This window comes from Nicotiana tabacum, chromosome 12, assembly GCF_000715075.1.
Source record: "Nicotiana tabacum cultivar K326 chromosome 12, ASM71507v2, whole genome shotgun sequence".
Lineage (NCBI taxonomy): Eukaryota > Viridiplantae > Streptophyta > Magnoliopsida > Solanales > Solanaceae > Nicotiana > Nicotiana tabacum.
This window is the reverse complement of record NC_134091.1, coordinates 2,963,996-2,984,414: the sequence shown is the minus strand read 5'-3', so window position 1 is coordinate 2,984,414 and position 20,419 is coordinate 2,963,996. Positions and strand designations below refer to the sequence as shown.

Here is a 20,419-nt window from a genome sequence, read left to right as displayed (position 1 = left end):
GCGAAGCCTCAGGTTGATTTGGATGATGAGGTTCCGCCCCCAGCAGTTCTGGTGGGCCCAGCTTAGGTCTCAGAGGGGTTTATTGCTACCCCAGTTCTCCAGGATGCTCTAGTCCGTCTAGTGGGCCTTATGGAGAGTGTCACCCTGGCAGGTTTGCTTCCTGTAGCACCAGCCGTCTCTCAGGCTGGAAGACGAACCCAGACTCCTGCTACTCGCACTCCGGAGCAGGTAGCTCCCCAGTTTTAGACTCTTGCGGTTCAGCCAGTTGGAGTAGTCCAGCTGGGTATGGTAGCTCAAATCGGTGATGGAGCAGCTATGTCTACCGATGCTTTGTGGAGGCTGGATAGATTCACCAAGCTCTTTACTACTACTTTCAGCGGTGCATCTGCTGAGGATTCCCAGGATTATCTAGACAGCTATTATGAGGTTCTCAGGAACATGGGGATAGTTGAGACCAATGGGGTCGATTTCGCTACTTTTTGCTTGTCTGGATCCGCCAAGATTTGGTGGAGGGATTTCTGTTTGGCTAAACTAGCCGAATCACCAGCTTTGACTTAGGAGAATTTTACTCAGCTATTTATGGAGAAGTTTCTCCCCATCACTCAGAGAGTGGCCTATCGGAGGCAGTTTGAGTGTCTCCAGCAGGGTTCCATGACTGTTACCTAATATGAGACTGAATTCATCGACTTGGCTCGTCATGCTCTTGTCATACTCCCCACCGAGAGAGAGAGAGGGTGAGGAGGTTCATTGATAGACTTATTCAGCCGATTCATCTTCAGATAGCTAGGGAGACTGGGAGTGAGATATCTTTCCAAGAGGCAGCCAATGTGGCCAGGAGAGTGGAGATGGTTCTGTCACAGGGAGGTGTTTATGGGTCGGACAAGAGGCTCCGTCATTTAGGAAGATTCAGTGGTACCTAGTCTGGAGGTAGGGATTCATATGGTAGAGGCTATCCCCCCAGGCCCTTTCAGTCAGCACTTCAGGTTTCTCACGGTGCTTCAAGTGGCCATGGTTCTCAGATGCAGTATTCTGATCAGAAGTCCTACAGTGCATCACCAGTTCCTATTAGTGCACCGCCGCTTTAGAGCTTCTAGGGTCGTCAGCCCCAGCAGTCGAGGGTTTACTTTAATTGTGGCGACATGAGGCACAATGCTAGGTATTGCCCTCGAGCACCGAGTAGCTCTTAGCATCAAGGTTCCTGTGCCATGGTTCAGGTACCAAGTGTTCCACAGCCCGCCCAGCCAGCTAGGGGTGGGGGTATATGTACTAGAGGTGGAGGTAGAGGTATTAGAGGTGGAGCTCAGGCCGCTAGAGGTAGAGGCCAGCCAGCAGCAGGCCATCTCTGAGATGTAGTTCAGGGTGGTGGGCCCCAGCCCCGATGTTATGCTCTTCCAGCTAGACCCGAGGCTGAGGTTGAGGCTTCCGATGCAGTTATCACAGGTACGGTTCTGGTTTGTGATAGAGATGCTTCAGTGTTATTTGATCCAGGGTCTATGTACTCGTATGCGTCATCCTATTTTGCACCGTATCTGGTTATGCCTAGTGATTCTTTGAGTGATCATGTTTATGTGTCTACACTGGTGGGTGATTCTATTGTGGTATATCGAGTCCATCGCTCTTGTATAGTCGTGATTGGGGGTCTTGAGACTCGTGTAGGTTTTTTGCTTCTAGACATGGTCAATTTTGATGTCATATTAGGGATGGACTGGTTATCACCTTACCACGCTATCTTGGATTTTCATGCCAAGACTGTGACCTTAGCCTTACCGGGTTTACCTCATTTAGAGTGGAGAGGGACTCCTAGTCATTCTACCCATAGTGTTATCTCTTATGTGAAGGCTCGGCGTATGGTCAAGAAGGGGTGTTTGGCCTATTTGACATATGTTCGTGATTCTAGTGTTGAGTTACTTCTATCGATTTTGTGTCCGTTGTTCGTGAGTTTCCTGAGGTTTTCCCTTCAGACCTGTCGGGTATGCCACCCGACAGGGATATTTATTTTTGCATTGATTTGGCTCCGGGCACTCAGTCCATTTCTATTCTGCCATATCGTATGGCCCCGTCTGAGTTGAAAGAGTAGAAGGAATAGTTGCAAAACTTGCTTGAGAAGGGTTTCGTTAGACCCAATGTTTCGTCTTGGGGTGCGCCGGTGTTGTTTGTTCCTTTGTCGGGATGTTTGTTTGATATTATTGCTCCCTTGTCGGGATATTGTTGAGATATCATTGTTCCCTTGCCAAGATGTTGTTGAAATATTATTGTTCCCTTGCCGAGAAGTTATTATGTTGATCTTGTTCCCCTGCCGGGACTCCTTGTGATTGTTGTTGGTTGGTAAATGGGAGCGGGTGGTACGCCTACCACAAGATATAATGAAATGGGAGTGGGTGGTACGCCAACCACAAGATATAATAAAATGGGAGCGGGTGGTACGCCTACCACAAGATATAATGAAATAGGAGTGGGTGGTACGCCTACCACAAGACAAGTGAAATGGGAGCGAGTGGCACGCTGCCACGAGATACAGGAAATGGAATCGGGTTGCACGCCCGCACAAGATGTGAAAAGAAAGTGAAATCTGCTTTGTTTTCTTTATTCTTGTTAGTGTATGGATTTTGATTCCTTTATAATTCTCTTAATATTCTGTTTTTACCTATTACTCCTCCAAGGCATGTTTCCCCCTCCCGTCTTTACTTGTTTATTTCTGTATTTCTTTCCCGCTGTATATATTTGAACTGCACGGGTTTATTTGGTAGTCTGGTCCTAGCCTCGTCACTACTTCGCCAAGGTTTGGCTAGACACTTACCAGCACATGGGGTCGGTTGTGCTGATGCTACACTCTGCACTATGTGCAGATTCCGGAGCAGCATTTGGTCAGTAGCACTTGGGGAGCCTGCCTTTAGTCCAGCCAGAGATCCCGAGGTAGTCCTGCAGGCGTCCGCAGGCCCAACGTTCTCTTCTACTTTATTACGTACTCTATTTTCATTTGATTTCGAGACAGATTGTATTTCTTTCAGACATTTGTTGTTGTAATCTTAGTCCGTCCATGATATTGTGACACCGGGTCCCGGGTAGAGACGTGTGTTGTCATTGTCGTAGTGGTTTTGGTTATTATATTAGATTAAGTCTTTCGCTTGATTTCATTTATCGTTAATATCTAAATGTTGATTACCTATTAATACAGAATGTTAAAAAAGATTAAAAATGAAAGAGTTAGTAATTTCCATGTTTCGCGGCTTGCCTAGCTTCTACGAGTATGCGCTATCACGACCCCCGAGGGTGGGAAACCTGGGTCATGACAAACAATCTGCAAGCGCTGAAAATTTGGGGAGATCTTTAGGTTTAGATAAGAGTTAAACATGTTGAAGTTAAGCAAATATAGAATAAACTTCAGCTAAAACATGCTGAAGTTCAGCAAATAGATAACAAAACTCCAGCTAGTAGAATGCTTAAGTTCAGTAATTACAAACAAAAACTTCAGCCAACATGCTGAAATTCAGCAAATAGAGAACAAAACTTCAATTTGTAGAATGTTTAAGTTCAGCAATTACAAACAAAAACTTCAGCCAACACTTGGTTCAGTAATTTTTGCTACTTCAGGCAAAAACTTCACCTAAAACATGCTAAAGTTCAGAAATTACAAACAACTTCAGGCCCGTCTACTAGAATGTTGAAGTTTGCGTGATTGTCATTGCTACTTCAGGCCCGTATGCCTGAAGTTTACGCGAAAAGTGGGTACGCTTGCAATTTTTTTTGCAAAGCGGGTGTAAGTTAAAACGTGATCCAAAAAGCGGGCATAGATACAAATCCCCCTTTTCCCTTTAGCAGAACCGGTAATATCACTGTCGATGGGATAAATATAATCTCTCTATCCTTAATCAGAGATATCGGGTAGGAACTTTAGTAATAGAGAAATTTCTAATAGTAAGTGTTTTCCTATTAATAAACGTTACGTAGCCGAAATTTGAATTAGTTGGGCTAGTAAGTGCCAGATATCGGATGAATATGGCCCTTTTATGAGATGTTTACGCAAATAGCCGTTGGATTTCCTATTTATTCTTTTTCTAATCGATATACATTGATTATACGCTGACTATATCTATTTATACACATCTTATATATGAATTGTACATATATTATACGCCTTATGGCTAGTTTTCACTTAAGCGATTGAAAAGAGCGGCTACTAAGGTTACTTCTTGAAAAAAATTACCCATGACGGCCTATTATCATAATTCGACTTGTGAGTCTATTGGTCTTTGTGGCAAAATCACTGAATGTATGATATATGTCACGTATATGATCTTTTTGTTACTTAACCATTTATTTATTTATTTATTTATTTATATTATTTTTGTATCTCATGCTTAATTTGGTACACACCTAACACAGCCCGATAACTAACAAGTATTATACATAACCACTTGCTAAAATTTGTAGAAAAACTTGTAAGGTTTTTGCCATAATTTTCTTATCATATTTGATTCTATTTGTTGAAAGAAATGACAATATAATTACCTTAATTGGGTTTTCCTTTTTGTAGAAGGAAATATAATTCTCCTATACTTGACTAGTATTTTTTCTTGTAGGAAAAGGTTTGGACTTCTATAAATTGAGGATCATTCCTTCTCCAGCAACCACAATGTAGCCACATGGGGGTTGAGAGTCGTATTTAGGGGGAGAACTTTACAGGACAAGTGTTAGTGTGTCACTTGTGTTTGTCTTTTCGTGAGGTTGTTCTCTCGATATTTTGTACTCTCTTTTTATATAGTGGATTGCTCATCTCCGCGGTGAACGTAGGTCAGTTGACCGAACCACGTTAAATATTTATGTCTCTTTTGATATATTTCTCCTTTGTTGTATAATTTATCGTCGCTCAAGATTTGCTTTACTAGTTTCCGTATGACACCTGATTATTTCGGTCTACGACTTAAATTCAATGCTTAAAATTTACAAAGCTATAGAGGAATGGGCAAAGAGACAGAATTCAGAAACACAGGATCTTTTCAGCTCCTATCATTATACTATTCATAATATTATAGGAAAAATCCAACTAATCTATTCTTAGATCATCCAAAATCCAGAGAGAAACGTGGCAATTATAGTGAGCCATTTAAGGGAGACTCATCTATATTGCCCTTCCCTCAGTCCCAGAAAAAGGAAGATGCCTTAGAATATACCTTCAGTCTCTCATCAATCTGTTTGGCTCTAGCACAAAACAGATAAGGCCCCATGCACTCATATTATTAGACCAACCACCCCCTCGTTCCCTGCCCGTTTCTAATTGTGACAAAATCAAGAAAAATGTATATTTTTAACTGTTTCAAAAAATAATAGGAGTAGTCGATAATATATACTCCCTGTTCTAATTTTTAACTGTTTCAATTTATGTGAACCTATTTCTTTTTTGGTTCGTTCCAAAAAGAATGAACTCTTTCTAAATTTGGTAACAATTTAGCTTAAAGTTACAACTTTACCCTTAATGAACTTGTTTAGGACCACAAATTCCAAAAGTCTTCATTTTTTTCTTAAACTCCGTGCCCAGTCAAATATGTTCACATTAATTAAAACGGAGGGAGTATATTTTATATATTTTTTTGACTATTAGTTTTGCTGACAAGTCAATTTTATATTTTGCCCAAAAATCAACTCAATTCTTAGTAATTCACCTCTTTTGATAACTGTTGCGTCCAGCGTGTATTATCTCGATTAATTTTATGAGATAGCATAGTAACTGGCTTGTTTATTTTCAAATGATTTGAATTATAACTTATTTATTTACTTGATTCAACGAATTGAAATTCAAAATGACTCGTCAAATTTATGGGGTAATGGGGTTAGAAAGAATCACACGGTATAACTTAACTGTCAAAATGCAATCTGAACTCAAATGCACAAAATCAGATTTGAAAATTGTGAATTATTTAAATTTGAAAAAGTTTAACCTAATAACTTCTTTAAAAAAATATATTACAACAACCATCCAGTATAATCCCACATTTAAAAAAAAAAAGGAGAAGGGAGATTGAATTATGTTAGACTGATTAAAGTTGTGACTCGCCAGTTAGGAGTTAGACTAAGAATGTCATTGGTTGTCTATTGATGCAGGGTTTTACCTGCTAGTTTTACTATATCAGCCATCTTTTTCGTATTTTGTATTCTGTATTCTGTATTTCATATCTATTGTATTGCTGTTATTTTATTATGCATTTATATGGTACTAATATAGCGGCTTCTGTTGCTTTTTGAGCCGAGGGTCTTCTGGAAACAGCCTCTCTACCCTTCGGGGTAGGTAAGGTCTGCGTACATATTACCCTCCCCAGACCCCACTTGTGGAATTATACTGGGTTGTTGTTGTTGTTGTTTAAAGTTGTGACTCGTTATTTGATTCAATCGAAACATTTACCAATTCTACCTATTCCAGTATAAACTTGTAAGAAAAGACCCAAACCCGAATGAAATCTATTTTCAACTACCCAAAGTCTTTTCTTTAAACCACAATTATGTTACATAGGCCCCATACTCTCTTTTTAAAAAGGCACTCGTAGTACAAAAACAGTTTATTATCAACTCTCTTTAGCTCTGGTCTGCAAAAGAACACCATGAATTCTCCATCTTCTTTGATGATGACAATCTCCCAACCAGAACAAGAAAAACTCATAGACAAACTCCAAATCTTCAAGATTCAAGGTAAAGATAAACGTGGCTGCACCATCCTTCGCATCATCGGCAAGCTTTTCCCTGGTTAGTTCTTTCTTTCTTCAAGTTTAATTCTACTTCCGTTAGTTATATAAGATCGAGTTGAGGGTCTTTCGGAAACAATCTCTCACTAAGTTTCTTGTCTTAGTTATATAAGAGGAAGAGTAGAAATCAGTATATTTGAACAGATTGCTACAGTTTTTTTAATCTTTTTTCTTGTTAGTCTAGACTAGACTGGGGCGGAGATAGCGGCGTAAGAATAAGTGGTTCATCTAACTCTTTTTCGTCAAAAAGTTATGTTGTATATACAAAGCAAAATTATATTTTAAAAATATATAATAGATATTGAATCTCCTTGACCCAACTCAAGAGCTCTCAAGTGTTGTTTTGAGTCCTTTTAGTGAAAAACCCTAACTCCGCGCCTAGATATTAATTTTAAAAGTCACAAGGCTCCTTTTAATTAAAGCCTAAGCCAACACATTAATTTTACAGTGTCAAAGTTTCCCTCTTTTGAGAGGGAGCCTTGGAGTTACGGTAAATTATCTCCCATATAACCTATAGGTCACAAGTTCAAACAGTAGAATCAACCAACTACTGACCCTTGCATTAGGGTAGGCTGTATACATCACACCCCTTGGCTGCGGCCCTTTTCCGGATCTTGCGTGAATGCGGATGCTTCATGCATCGACTTGTCCTTTAAGGTTTAGGACTTTTTTGTTGTTCAACTTTTTTCTTCTCCCTGTTTCTGTATCCTAATTATGATATTTTGTTTTACTGGTTGATTCAATGATTTTCAGCAAGGATTGTAAGTGTGGAGGCAGTAAACAAGTATGTACAAGAGAAGATTTATCCAAGTTTAGAGCAGAGACAATTCTCAATAGTGTACGTACATACAGGAGTTAACAGAAGTGAAAATTTCCCAGGAATAGCAGCTCTCCGATCAATCTGTGATGCTATGCCGGAAAACGTGAAAGATCATCTGAAAGCTGTTTATTTCCTTCACCCAAGCCTACAGTCTCGACTCTTTCTTGCCATTTTTGGCCGTCTCATCTTCACAGGAGGGTAATTAACTTTTCCTACGACACTTAACTTTCAAATAAGTACTTTTTTTTGGTATTTTAAAAGATTATAGTACAGGATGTAATTTACTCTATGGTGGAATTTGATTGCAGGATTTATTGGAAGCTGAATTATGTAACTAGGTTAGAGTTCCTGTGGGAACACGTAAAGAGAAAGGAGATAGAAATGCCAGAGTTTGTGTATGAATTTGAAGAAGAGCTGGATGACTACCGTCCGATGACGGATTATGGAATGGAGGGAGATCATCCAAGGGTTTATATTGATTCTACTGCTGAACCTGCAGTTTCAATGTACTCAATGAGGTGTATTGCTTAGTAAAAAAGAAAGAGGGGAAAAACTGTTTTAGGTGGTCTTAGATGGGCTGAACTGATATGTGTGCCGGCCTCTTAGGTCACTTTGTTTTATCTTCAAGTGTTATTACTTATAGAATGTCTGCAAAATGCTTAGTTGGTATCTGTGGCGTTCCAAATTTAATTTCAAAATGCTGCTTAGTGATTATCTGTGGCATTACAAATTTTAGTTTTGTTTAGACTGTAAAACTAAAGACCAAATGAGCAGCATTAGATTTTTCTCATCGCTAATAACAGCAAGAGATTTAATATTCCAATCCGCAACCAACTCAGCAACTCTTCGCATCACTTACCAAACGGACGAAGTTTTGTTTCCTCATTTCTTCTCTAGGAACAGCAATAAAGTGCCACCAACTCAGCGGGAGTCTTGTGTGACAAGAAAGTGCCACCGTTACTAAAAGGTAAGTTTTATAGAGCAGTGGTTAGGCCTGCCATGTTATATGGCCTGCCATGTTATATGGAACTGAATGTTGGCCGGTAAAGAACTCACACATCCAGAAGATGAAAGTAGCAGAGATGAGGATGTTGAGGTGGATGTGCGGGCATACAAGGATGGATAAGATTAGGAATGAAGATATTCGAGAGAAGGTGGGCGTGGCCCCCATGGAGGACAAGATGCGGGAAGTAAGACTCAGATGGTTCGGGCACATTCAGAGGAGGAGCACTGATGCGCCGGTGAGGAGGTGTGAGCGACTGGCTGTAGTGGGCACGCGGAGAGGTAGAGGGCGACCTAAGAAGTATTGGGGAGAGGTGATCAGACAGGACATGGCACGACTTAGGATTACTGAGGACATGGCCCTTGACAGAGAATTATGGAGGTCGAGCATTAAGGTTGTAGGTTAGGGAAAGTTGTGAATATTTCTACAGCACAATAGAGTGAGACTAGCCAGTTAGGAGTTAGACTAAGAATGTCATTGGTCGTCTATTGATGCAGGGCTTTACCTGCTAGTTTTACTATACCAGCCATCTATTTCGTATTTCGTATTCTGTATTTCATATCTCTTATATTGCTGTTATTTTATTATGCATTTTTATGGTACTAATATATCGGCTCCTGTTGCTTTTTTGAGCCGAGGGTCTCCTGGAAACAGCCTCTCTACCCTTCGGGGTAGTGGTAAGGTCTGCGTACATATTATCCTCCCCAGACCCCACTTGTGGGATTATACTGGATCGTTGTTGTTGTTGTTGTTGTTGTTGTTGTTGTTTTCAAATAAAGTCGGACGATTTTTCCCTCTAGCGACTCTTGTGCTGCCCATATATGTTGTACCGTGTTTTCTTCAAATAGCAGCACGTCTGACAAAAATTTCTGTAAATATGAACTTGACAGAAGTGATTACGCATAAACTGAACATTGGAGACTTAGCAAGTTAGGTTAGAGAGCTCCCACTAAAAGGCATCATTCGCTTGGATGCCATGAGACATGAGGGATAGAATTGGAGGGTGAGATAGTTAGAGACGGATGTAGCATGTTTGTGACGAGTTCAACCAACAGAGTATTCTCAACACAAAGTATATTTATTTATGTAAAAATTACTAAAATTTCGACAAATATTAATTCAGATCCATAATTCCAAAAGTGCAAAATATTTCAGTCCAGCTAATTAGTTGTTCAGAATAAAAGTGAAGGTATTCATAGAGACATAACAGATGCAGAAAGATGGCAATTACATGGGAAAGCTGCTGGCATAAATATGTTGGTACAGATTTATTTACAGTACAGAGATATTTGATTACGAGGAATGTTGCGGTCACACAGATTGCATCAAGATAATATAGGTACAGGTTTACTTACAGCACACCACAATTTGATTATTTGCAACTCATATACAAAGTAATTCCATCAAAGTGAACTCTGGCCAGAGACATATTCACAAACCCTTACTGGGGATTTACCAAATACACTGCAACAAGATAATAGCATGAATCAAGAGGTAGTATACACTGCAAGGAGAAATCAAAATAGGGACAGATGAACAGATGCATAAAGAACCTTTCTCACTAGCAATAAACAATAATCATATACATTTATGCAAATCTCAAAATTACATGGTCATGGCAGAGCTAAAAACCATAATTTCCCATTAAGTTAACCCAGTAATTGGTGGAAGAAATTTTTGGAAAGCACTTGAATTGCCTATTCAAAAAGAATCTATCATAGGAAGCATCAGGAGATGGTGGAGAAACTCAAATCTCCGTCCATTTCATGTGGAAATTAACTTCATTCAGATAGATGAGTAAATACAGGACTACTACATTTGGCATTACTTCATCTTAACAGAAGAGTCCTTATATGTTGCATATTTACAACATCAACACAAGCTTATAATCTAGGCGAGAGGAAGCAATTTCATTGCCCCAAAATAGTCAGAATGGGGGGTTTCATAGGAAAATAATTAATGCTCCCCAATGTCAAGACCCTAAAATCTCTCCTGACTACAATCCTATATTGGCACTATAGGATCGCACTTCCGTTGTATTGCAGGTATAATTACCTCAAACTAAGTTTTAGAGAGTCGGCAGTGAACAATCTCTACTTCCACTGTAATGGTTGAGTTGTGCTTCATCTATAACTATAAATATCTTACAATAGCATCAGACTAGCTTTTGGTGAAATTCAAGTTGGACAGTACAATCCTATCAACACTTATATTACATGAAACCAAAGATCTAAGCTAATTTGTACACAAGAAAATGTAAAAGAGAGGCAGACTTACATTATCAACATGGATTCGGAGTGAACCAAATTGGAGGAGGCCAACGAAGCATAGAATGTGAATTGCGAGGATAGCATGATAATGCTTCAATCCTACCGTCCTCTAAATTGTAATACCCTAGATCATGATTCCCATTGACACCATCATAATTAGCCTCACAATAATCATCCGTAAAGTAAATCCTATTTCCTTCACATCCAGGATAATCAGAAGCCAACAGCGCCAATGAAGAATTCTCTCCTAAAAACAACATCTTCTCACCCAAACTATCCACCTTCTCCCACCTCGGCCCTTCTAAAACCAACCTAAACACACGAAATTCAACCGTCTTATACACAACATCAAGCTGATGATACGCAGCATCAGTATCAAGCTCCAAAGACCTAGTTACCAGTAAAAGTTCATCATCCGTTTTAACCAAATACTGTATATCACCGCCAATTTGCCTAGGCGTTTCAATAAACGAAACCTTAGGCAAATCACCACTAACATCACAAACTGCAATCGATCCAAGTTTATGAACAGCATAAAATAATCCATCAAAATATATAACATCCTCAGCAAAAAACCGCGCTTCATCAATAAATTTCCACGAATTTTCTCCATTTTTGCAGTAAGCAAGCTCGCCTGTTTCATTAAGGATCATTACCGCAATAAAATTCGGATCACGTGAAGGACTATGCGAAAGGACAACTTTTTTAATAAACAAGTCACGTATTTCTTTTAAATTACGAGTGTAAACCTCGCCGTCGGGAGATTGGATGGTAAATTCTCGACCTACGCTGTAAAAATCGAAATTTACCACATTAGGAAGCTGACACAGCGGCGGAAGATTAAAAGTTACTTTCGTAAGCGGATTAATTATGAAAATTGACGGCGATTCGTCGACGATGATGAGCCAGCCATGAGAAGAGCCACAACGTCGGCGGCGATTCGAAGCCTCGGGCAGGTTGAGGAAGTGGAGCTTGTTATCAAGGAGGTTGAAAAAACCGCGCCGGTTCGACCGGTTTTTTGGGAGCATTAACCATGGGAATTGACAAGGTAAGTTTTTGGGAGTCGCCGGCGTTGAGGATCGCCAGTTGGAGCAAACGGCTCGGAAACTGAGGTAATCGCGGAGGTTAATTAGCTTATTCACAATCGTATCGAGAAGCTCCGGTGGAAGTTCCGACCAGTCATGGTCAACCGACATGGCTCAGAGAATGGCCTCCAGGATATTTTAGCTGCTCTTTCCCGCGACCATACAAATTTCCCACTTATAGACTTGATAGTAAATGCCGGGAAAAAAAAAAAAAAGGAAAAAAGATATTTGAAAGTAAGCTCAATTCTGATTTAAGACTTATTAATTCTAATCCCGAAAATGCCGGCAATCCATGTCAACTTAATCAGAGAATTATTATCTAAATACTATTCCTCCGGTCCAAAAAAGTTTTTCTTATGGTCCAAAATAAATGATTTTTTCAGATTTCAAGAATGAATTAATTATTTTTTCCTATATTGTCCTTGGAGTAAATAGTGTTGGAATATGTGTTAGGAGTATTTATGTGAGATAGTAAAAGTTAATATGGTCAATTTCATTGCTAATTAATGCTAAAAGGTAAATTTCTTAATCTGTGTGAAAACATCCAAAAAAATCACTTATTTTGGACCGGAGGCAGTACTACTCCTATTTGATAAGGACAAAAAAGGGAAGAGAAAAAAAAGGAAGAGAAATGATATAAGCAAACCATTTGCCTTTGGTGCGCATAGAATGTCAAAGAGAAGACTTTGTTTTATCCATTACAAAGAAAATTGCATCACACTTTAATCATTTATAAGTGAAATAAGCTAATTGGTGAAAAAAATATGCTTAACTATGGAAAAAATTTAAGAGCTGCATTTTGCCAAGACCAAATCAACTGAATCTCATCAACCACAAATCTTAACTTTTGTTGTGCGACATACTAGAGTTTGCATTCAGAGTCACTTCGAGTTGGCAGCCAAAGAATCTTTACTCCTATCACTAGTAATGCCTTATCGGAAACAGCCTCTCTACCCCTAAGGTATGGGTAAGGTTTGCGTACACACTACCCTCCCCAGACCCCACTTGTGGGATTATACTGGGCGGTTGTTGTGTTACTAGTGATGCCTTAGCAAATTGGCTTGTTAGGAATCACCACCTTTGCGGCTTCAATATATTTCCATAACCAGTAAAAATTTAGCTTTAAATGCTTAGCTGATACAGCATAGAGAGTAGGTCAAAGCCTCCATAACACTAGCACAGAGAAGAACTAACTATAAACTATTAGATTGGTAAGAATTAAATAAAACATGTAATTTATCAAATTACAGTTTGTTCACTTCAACAACAGTTAAACCATCTGCTTCACTTCAACATCATTTGAAGCGCTTCAACAAAATTAACAAAGTTTCAAGACTAAATTTGACATGTCATATAAATAGGATCAAGAGCTTTCTCTGTCTTTGCTATATGGAGTTCCCTTCAAAGAATAGAACACCATAAATTATAGAAATACAGAGGGAAAAGTTTACATGATATTCATGCCAATAGATACCGAGAGTTGTTCGACAGAGCATAGCCTATGAGGTGACTAAATCAGCATCACCCCCTGCGTCAGCATCTTTGGCATCGGCACTCTCACCATTGTCGACAGCACTTAAACCAACCTCAATAACAGTTTCAACTTCTGAACCATCACCAGCACCAGCAATATTAACATTATCGGTGCTCTCACCATCGTTGACAGCACCTAAACCAGCCTCAACAACAGCTTCACCAGCTTTTGAATCATCAACAGCACCAGCAGAATTAACATTATCGGTGCTCTCACCATTCTTGACAGCACCTATACCAGCCTCAACAACAGCTTCAATGGCTTTTGAACCATCACTAGCACCAGCAGAATTATCATTATCCACACCACGCAAATCAGGGTAATTACGATAGTTAAGGGAATGCAGCCATAGAGCCATTGTTCCATCCTTGTGTTCCGTCGATGCAATATGACTATAGATATACTTCATTTTAAATTCTTCTGCCGCCTCTGTATAAGCTTTCAGAGACACTTCTTCATGAGTGTCCTTCCACTTACTGTTATATGAGGTGAAAAAGCATTCATCCAAATACAATCCAACCTCAGGCGCCATAGGAACATTGATGTTGACATCCCTGATTTGATCCAAAATGGTACCAGATTAAAACATGCTTACCTATTCACAACTTAAAAGAGAATAACTAACTAAGAGTAACATGTACCTTCGGAAGGCAGTTTGAATTAAGGATTCAGGAGCACAGTTTCTCATGATCGCAACAGCAAGACCAATCATTTTACGGATTTGATGAAGCATAAAGCTCTGACCCACAACCTCGCACTTCACAAATTCAATGCCTTCGACGTTCACTATAGTGTTTGCAGTAAATGAAATGATATATCGCTTGGCAGCAGGATCATCAGCTTTTGTTCTCGTTGTGAAATTGTGAAAATTGTGAGTTCCCTCGTAGTACTTCAAAATTCTGTTAAATCTTTCTTTTTCTTTCTCTCCATAGGAAAACACACTCTCTTCTACTTGTTCTTCTATTGCTTTAGCATTTTCGTCGCCTTTCTCAACTTCCTCCTTCGTTTCTTCACCCTTCTCACTTAAAGAAGCTCCATTTTCAATTACCATATTTGACTCAGTGATCACATCATTTGCATTAACATTCACATTACTCTCTATATTTTGCAAAGTTACTTGTGCATCTCCATTGTTCGGCATATTGCCTGGTTCAGCAACAACAATTACTGACTTAGTTATCGGATCGTAAACGCGCTTACCCATTACTCCAAATACTTTACGACCCCTTTCCGAACACTCCAAACACTTAACAAGCTCTTTCCCAGATCCTACACTAGCTAATACAGTCTCTCTATCACGATGTGAGGATGGGTCAAGAGCAAAAACAGGAACAAAATACACATACCTACGCCGGTCACAGAACTTCTTAGCATTAAACGCATTTGTTACCCGTTTAAACCCAAAGATCCGGATTTGAGGAGAGAGGATCGAGTTAAGCCGATCAATAAAACCAGGCGGGTCGACGTAAAACCGACCCGAGACGACCTGACCCACGGCGCTTACACCCTTATCAGTACGAGCAGAACGAGCCCAATCATACCTTCGGGGTTGACACTTGTCATGCTCAGGCACACCACCTGCTTGATATAGTGCTTCTTCTAAATCGCCTTCGATTGTTTTAGCTCCAGGATTCTTCTGCATACCCTGATAACCTACGCCGCAGTACGCGAAGAATATTGCGATTTTTCGACGCTTGTATCTCGGTTTCCTCTCAGGTGCTGGACCATCTCCGGCGACGGCAGTGGTTGCAGCTTCTTCGTCGTCGGAGGTGGTGGTGGACATTTTTTGCTTTTTGGGTTCTGGTTCTTCGATAGTTGATAAAGGGGCGGTTTTGTTCTCCATGTTTGACGTCAATTTTGGGGGGAATTGTGAATTATGAGAATGATAGAGGTGGCCATTACAGAGCGGTTTGTTGATCGAAAATGGGAACTTGTATCAAACCCTGATAAAACCCTAGGATCAACTGCCCCGGCGCCACGCTGGCAAGGGATCTGGAAATGCTATGCTGCTCCTACTTGTACCATGTGAATGAGTCATAGTACCTCGGAGGCTTTGGTAACCAAAAAAAAAGTTGCGAATAATGTAATACAACAACAACAACTCAGTATAATCCCACTTAGTGGGGTCTGGGGAGGGTAGTGTGTACGCAGACCTTACCCCTACCCTGAAGTAGAGAGGCTGTTTCCAAATAGACCCCCGGTATTCTTCCCTCCAAGAACTTCCCACCTTACTCTTGGGGAGACTCGAACTCACAACTCCAAGAACTCCATTTAATTACTTAGTTTGTCACTTTTTAGTATTAGTAGTCAAGAAGTCACACTTTCATCAAGTAGTATTATGAGTTTGAATTTTACTTGATTACTAGTGTGCTTACCGTGCTTCGCGCAGTCTTAAAAATATAATTAAATATTAATATATAATTTATATAAAGAAGATTAGTATGTACTAATATCAAGCATTTTTTCAAGATTTTATTATGATTTTTTTAACATTTTATATAAAATTCTATGACGTAAAGAATATGTGCAAAACTATTTCAGGTTAAATATTTATATTGGTAGGCTGAACTTTTATTATCTTTTTCCCCTTTTCTGTTTCTTCCTATCCATTTTTCCTCCCAAGATTCCATTTAATCAACCAGGCAAGACTTATAGTTCGATTGGCCAAGCTGCAAAAATTAGCTTATTTTGAAAAGTGCTTTTCTCAAAAGTACTTTTGATGAGAAGCAGTTTGTGTTTAGCTAATTAATTTAAAAAACACTTCTGAGCAGTAATTAGTGTTTGGTCAAGCTTTAAAAAACTGCTTCTAAGTGTATTTTTCTCAAAAGTGTTTTTCAAAAAAGTGATTTTGGAGAGAAGCTACTTTTTTCTGCTTCTCCAAAACTGTTTCTACTTCTCCTCAAAAGCACTTTTTTCTTTCCAGAAGCTTGGTCAAACACCTCAATTTTTGTCCAAAAGTGATTTTGGCCAAAAAAAAAAAAAAAAAAAGAACAGCCTATAAATAAAGACATAGAGATACATTGTTTATAGCTAAGTAATTAGTATCATATTTTCAACAAAAGAAAACACTAACCAAACATCTTATATCAAGTTCTTTGGCTAAAAGGATTTGTGAAACATTCAGTTTAAATGGAATAACCCATTTGAATAAGCATATCTGAATTAGAAAACCAAAAGAGGAATAACCCATTTAAATAAGGATATCCGAATTTGAAAAACAAAAGATAAAGAATTGTAAAAATTGCACGGGCGTCTTATTTGGTCGTCTTCATTTAACTTATACCCATTTTTTTAAAAAGTTTTAATTTGTACCCACTTTTTAAACAACTTCAGTCCCCTTTCTCCTCCCCCTTCTCCTCCTTCGTTTTCTTCTTCTTCTTCTTCTTCTTCTTCTTCTTCTTCTTCTTCTTCTTCTTCTGTTGTTGGTGCTGTTATGAAACTTCAATTCATGGGATGATTGTCATAAGTATGTTTATCAGATTATTTAAAAATAAATTATAAATAATTACGTAAGTTAGTAGACAATAATTTGTGAATATTTCCACGTACGTAAGTTAGTAGACAATGATAATTCTGTTCTTTTCATTTCCAAATTTATGATTTAGATATTGTTGGCAATCTGATTATGTATCTACTATGTTAGAAAGCTTTTTCAAAAACTTCAGCTTATGTAGTGCTGAATTTTTTACAATTGAACTAAATAACTTCAACATCTTCTGCTAAAGTTTTTGAAAAGGCTTTATGACAAAACTAATGAATCCGGGACAAAAAAAAACTTCAGCTTTTAGTGCTTAAGTTTTTACAAATGAACTAAAGCTGAAGTTTTTGAAAAAGCTTATCCAGGACAAAAAAAACTTAAGTTTATTTAGTGCTGAAGTTTTTATAAATGAACTAAATAACTTCAGCATCTTCTGCTGAAGTTTTTTGAAAAAACTCAATGACAAAACTAATAATCCAGCACAAAAAAACTTCATCTTATTTAGTGCAATTACAAACAAAAACTTCAGCAAATAGAGAACAAAACTTCAGTTACTGTGCTTAAGTTCAGCAATTACAAACAAAAACTTCAGCACACTTGCTAGTTCAGGCCCGTCTACTACAATGCTGAAGTTTTGCGTGATTACCTTTGCTACTTCAGCCCCGTATGCTGAAGTTACGCGAAAAAGTGGGTACGTTTGCAATTTTTTTTTGCAAAGCGAGCACAAGTTAAAACGTGACTCAAAAAGTGGGTATAGATGCAAATGATCCGAATTGACGAAAGATAATAATGTGAATTACTGGATATCATCACGGTGCCTAATAATATTTAGTTTCTAATTTAGTATACTTATTTGTTGCCCTTTGCATGACGGTGAAAATAAATATCCCAACTCATTTTTCTACGCTTTCCATCTTTTTTTCTTTCTTTTTGTCAGCAAATTCACCATCGAATATGCAGCCCCGAATTCCTAATTACAATTCCGTTATGAAAAAACAAAACGTAAAATTAGAGAGATGTGAGGAGAATTTACGAAGAAGAAATGGCACAGTAATAACGGAAGGAATAATGGGATAGCAATAACAATGAGTGATAAATAGGTTACATTTATTTTCGTGGAATATTTTGGCCGAAAATGTGAGAAAAATCTCAAATAACTGAGAAAAAAGATAAATGGTAAAGCTGGCCAAAGGAGGGTGCCACGTCACTTCTTTTGTGCCTGGCTTTATATACATATATAGATTTTTAAGACGTAATATCTTCCTGATCACTTAAGCTTGTACCGATTTGTATAGTCGATTCCTGAACTTATATTTTTTCCAATTGAACACTTTAACTTGACAGAATTAATACTAATAAACACTTTCTGTTTAGCGTGATCGCCAATCGCTGTGACATGAATGCCATGTCACATGTTTGATCTTTATTACATGACATATGGATTTGTGGGTCTATATTATTAAAAAAAAATTAATCTTTAAAATTTTATAATTTTTTTCTTTCTCTTTTTTCTCCACCATACACGGCCAATAGTCCACCAACAACTCCAACTCTCAACCATTTTCAACCACCATCATCTTCTTCCTCCTATATGAAAGCTTCGTAATCACCTACCACTGAATCACCCCCCCCCCCTTCACCCACCTTTTTCCAGTAAAATCTATTGTCGTTCCACCAACCTAAATCATCCAAAAAGTCAACAAACATTTATTTCAAAGTATTTCACATAAATGCCTTTGGTATTAAAGCAACCTAATTTCTTCTCAATTCATCTATCAGCTGCAATCTACTAACTAGGTGTACTATAGAAGAAAGAATAGAAATGGAAAAGAAAGAAGAAGAGAAGGGGGGGTTGATGGCAACGAATAATGAATAGAGGTACTGGTAAAAAGGAATTGAGGGAGGTTGGGACGAGAAAGGTGGGTAGAGACTAGCAAATAAAAGAAAAAATTATTGAATGGGGAAGAGAAAGGGGGAAAAGAAATGGGAAAGGGGAGGGAAGATAGGATAGAAAATGAAAAAAAAATTGCAGGATGGAGATGGGAGTTCGCTTGGGAAGATGAGAGAGGTGGGAGGGAAGGGGAAAAGAGAAAGGTCTTTTTTTCTTTTGCTTTTTTTTTTCTTATTTATATTTTATTTTATTTCTAATATCTTTTTAATAAAAATAAAACTATTCACGCGCCTTGACAGCGTGATTTGCGCACAATTTAGCTATGTTAGTTGTGCCACTTCCACATAGTATTGGTCAATGGTCAAATGTGTTTATTAATATTCATTTCGTCAAGGTGAAGTGTTCAAATGGGAAAAATATAAGTTCACGTATCGGCTTTACAAACCGGTACAAGTTTAAGTGGCCAGGAAGCCATTACGCCTATTTTTAATGTACATATGTTAGACGTGTGTGTCGCATCAAAACGCAAGCATGGAAAAAAGCACGGAAAAATTATACAGTCATACCTCTCTATAACAACATCGTTTCCAAATTTTTTTGGCTTTTATAGTGAATGGTTGTTATACACCTATAACAGCATTTAATATTTAAATATATTTTGGTTGTTATAGACAAAAATTAACCAAAAACTATTTTTTTAATATTATATATAAAAGATTAATAAAATATTTAAATTCAAAATCTCAAAAGATATAAATATTTCACGAATTAAATGCTAAAGAAATCTAATACATCATTAAAAAAATTCTTAACTAACGCACCAATATTTAATCTCTAAGGCACACAATTAAAAAATATGAATAGATTGCATTTACATACTATTGATAACTGTCCAATATAAGATATATCATGTGTACATCTTCAAATAAAAAAAAATGATGTGCATATCTTCAAAAAGTATAAATGGATCTTTTAAGTATTTTTTCACATTTTTCTAATGCAAGATATGTAATTTGTAGATCTTTAGTTATAAATTGTACATTAAAGTTATAAAATATTTGCTTAAATATTTAGAATTATCCTTAGTAATTATCTTAGAAAATTTGCGTGGCTGTTATAGAGGGGTAATTTTTCAAAGAGCGTACTGTCATAAGGATGATTGTTGCTATTATAGGCAAAATGCTATTATAGAGAGGCAAAATATAACATAAAAAATCAGTTCTGAGAAAAACTAAACTTTTATAATGAATGACTGTTATATAGAGATGTTGCTATAGAGTGTTCTGACGGTAGAAAAAATAGCTTCAATAAAGGTTGAAGCGCAAAGCCAGGTATTTTCCTATTAATGCGTCTAAACTTTTTAAAAATGACATAAAGATTTTATTTGAGTTCAAAAGAAATTAAATTTACTTTCTGTTAACAATTGTTGCAGGAAGGTGTTGAGCTAATTAGGGGTCTTAATGGTTCGGTTCGGCCAGTTATTTTATAAAATTTTTATCATACTAATTTTTCGGTTATTCTATTATGTATAACCAAAATTAGACTTTTCGAAACCGTTCCAATCATGTCGGTTTCTCTTCGGTATCGGTTCGGTTCGGTTCGGT

General features: G+C 37.9%; 3 protein-coding genes across 3 annotated transcripts; 1 reads left to right on the top strand and 2 right to left on the bottom strand.

Annotated features, from left to right (window-relative positions):
- The first annotated feature begins 6,514 nt into the window (after positions 1-6,514).
- LOC107815920 (uncharacterized) lies at positions 6,515-8,268 on the top strand. The gene is made up of 3 exons (XM_016641572.2): positions 6,515-6,735; positions 7,488-7,752; positions 7,863-8,268. Exons 1-3 carry the CDS (start codon positions 6,594-6,596, stop codon positions 8,083-8,085), a joined length of 630 nt encoding a protein of 209 aa, XP_016497058.1. The 5' UTR covers positions 6,515-6,593; the 3' UTR covers positions 8,086-8,268.
- A 1,516-nt stretch (positions 8,269-9,784) lies between these two features.
- Positions 9,785-12,112, bottom strand: LOC107815919 (F-box protein SKIP23). The gene is made up of 2 exons (XM_016641571.2): positions 10,835-12,112; positions 9,785-10,021 (listed from the first exon to the last, which is right to left on the bottom strand). The coding sequence occupies exon 1, from the start codon at positions 12,021-12,023 to the stop codon at positions 10,839-10,841; it is 1,185 nt and encodes a 394-aa protein (XP_016497057.1). The 5' UTR covers positions 12,024-12,112; the 3' UTR covers positions 9,785-10,021; positions 10,835-10,838.
- A 990-nt stretch (positions 12,113-13,102) lies between these two features.
- LOC107780205 (uncharacterized) lies at positions 13,103-15,492 on the bottom strand. Its single transcript, XM_016600740.2, has 2 exons — positions 14,088-15,492; positions 13,103-14,000 (listed from the first exon to the last, which is right to left on the bottom strand). The coding sequence occupies exons 1-2, from the start codon at positions 15,287-15,289 to the stop codon at positions 13,412-13,414; spliced, it is 1,791 nt and encodes a 596-aa protein (XP_016456226.2). The 5' UTR covers positions 15,290-15,492; the 3' UTR covers positions 13,103-13,411.
- Between the last annotated feature and the right edge of the window lie 4,927 nt (positions 15,493-20,419).

Coding starts and splice junctions, on each gene's coding strand:
- LOC107815919 (XM_016641571.2), bottom strand. CDS start 12,023: ATGTCGGTTGACCATGACTGGTCGGAACTTCCACCGGAGCTTCTCGAT.
- LOC107780205 (XM_016600740.2), bottom strand. CDS start 15,289: ATGGAGAACAAAACCGCCCCTTTATCAACTATCGAAGAACCAGAACCC. Junction 14,001..14,087: donor ATTCAAACTGCCTTCCGAAG/GTACATGTTACT, acceptor GGATCAAATCAG/GGATGTCAACATCAATGTTC.
- LOC107815920 (XM_016641572.2), top strand. CDS start 6,594: ATGAATTCTCCATCTTCTTTGATGATGACAATCTCCCAACCAGAACAA. Junction 6,736..7,487: donor CATCGGCAAGCTTTTCCCTG/GTTAGTTCTTTC, acceptor AATGATTTTCAG/CAAGGATTGTAAGTGTGGAG. Junction 7,753..7,862: donor CGTCTCATCTTCACAGGAGG/GTAATTAACTTT, acceptor ATTTGATTGCAG/GATTTATTGGAAGCTGAATT.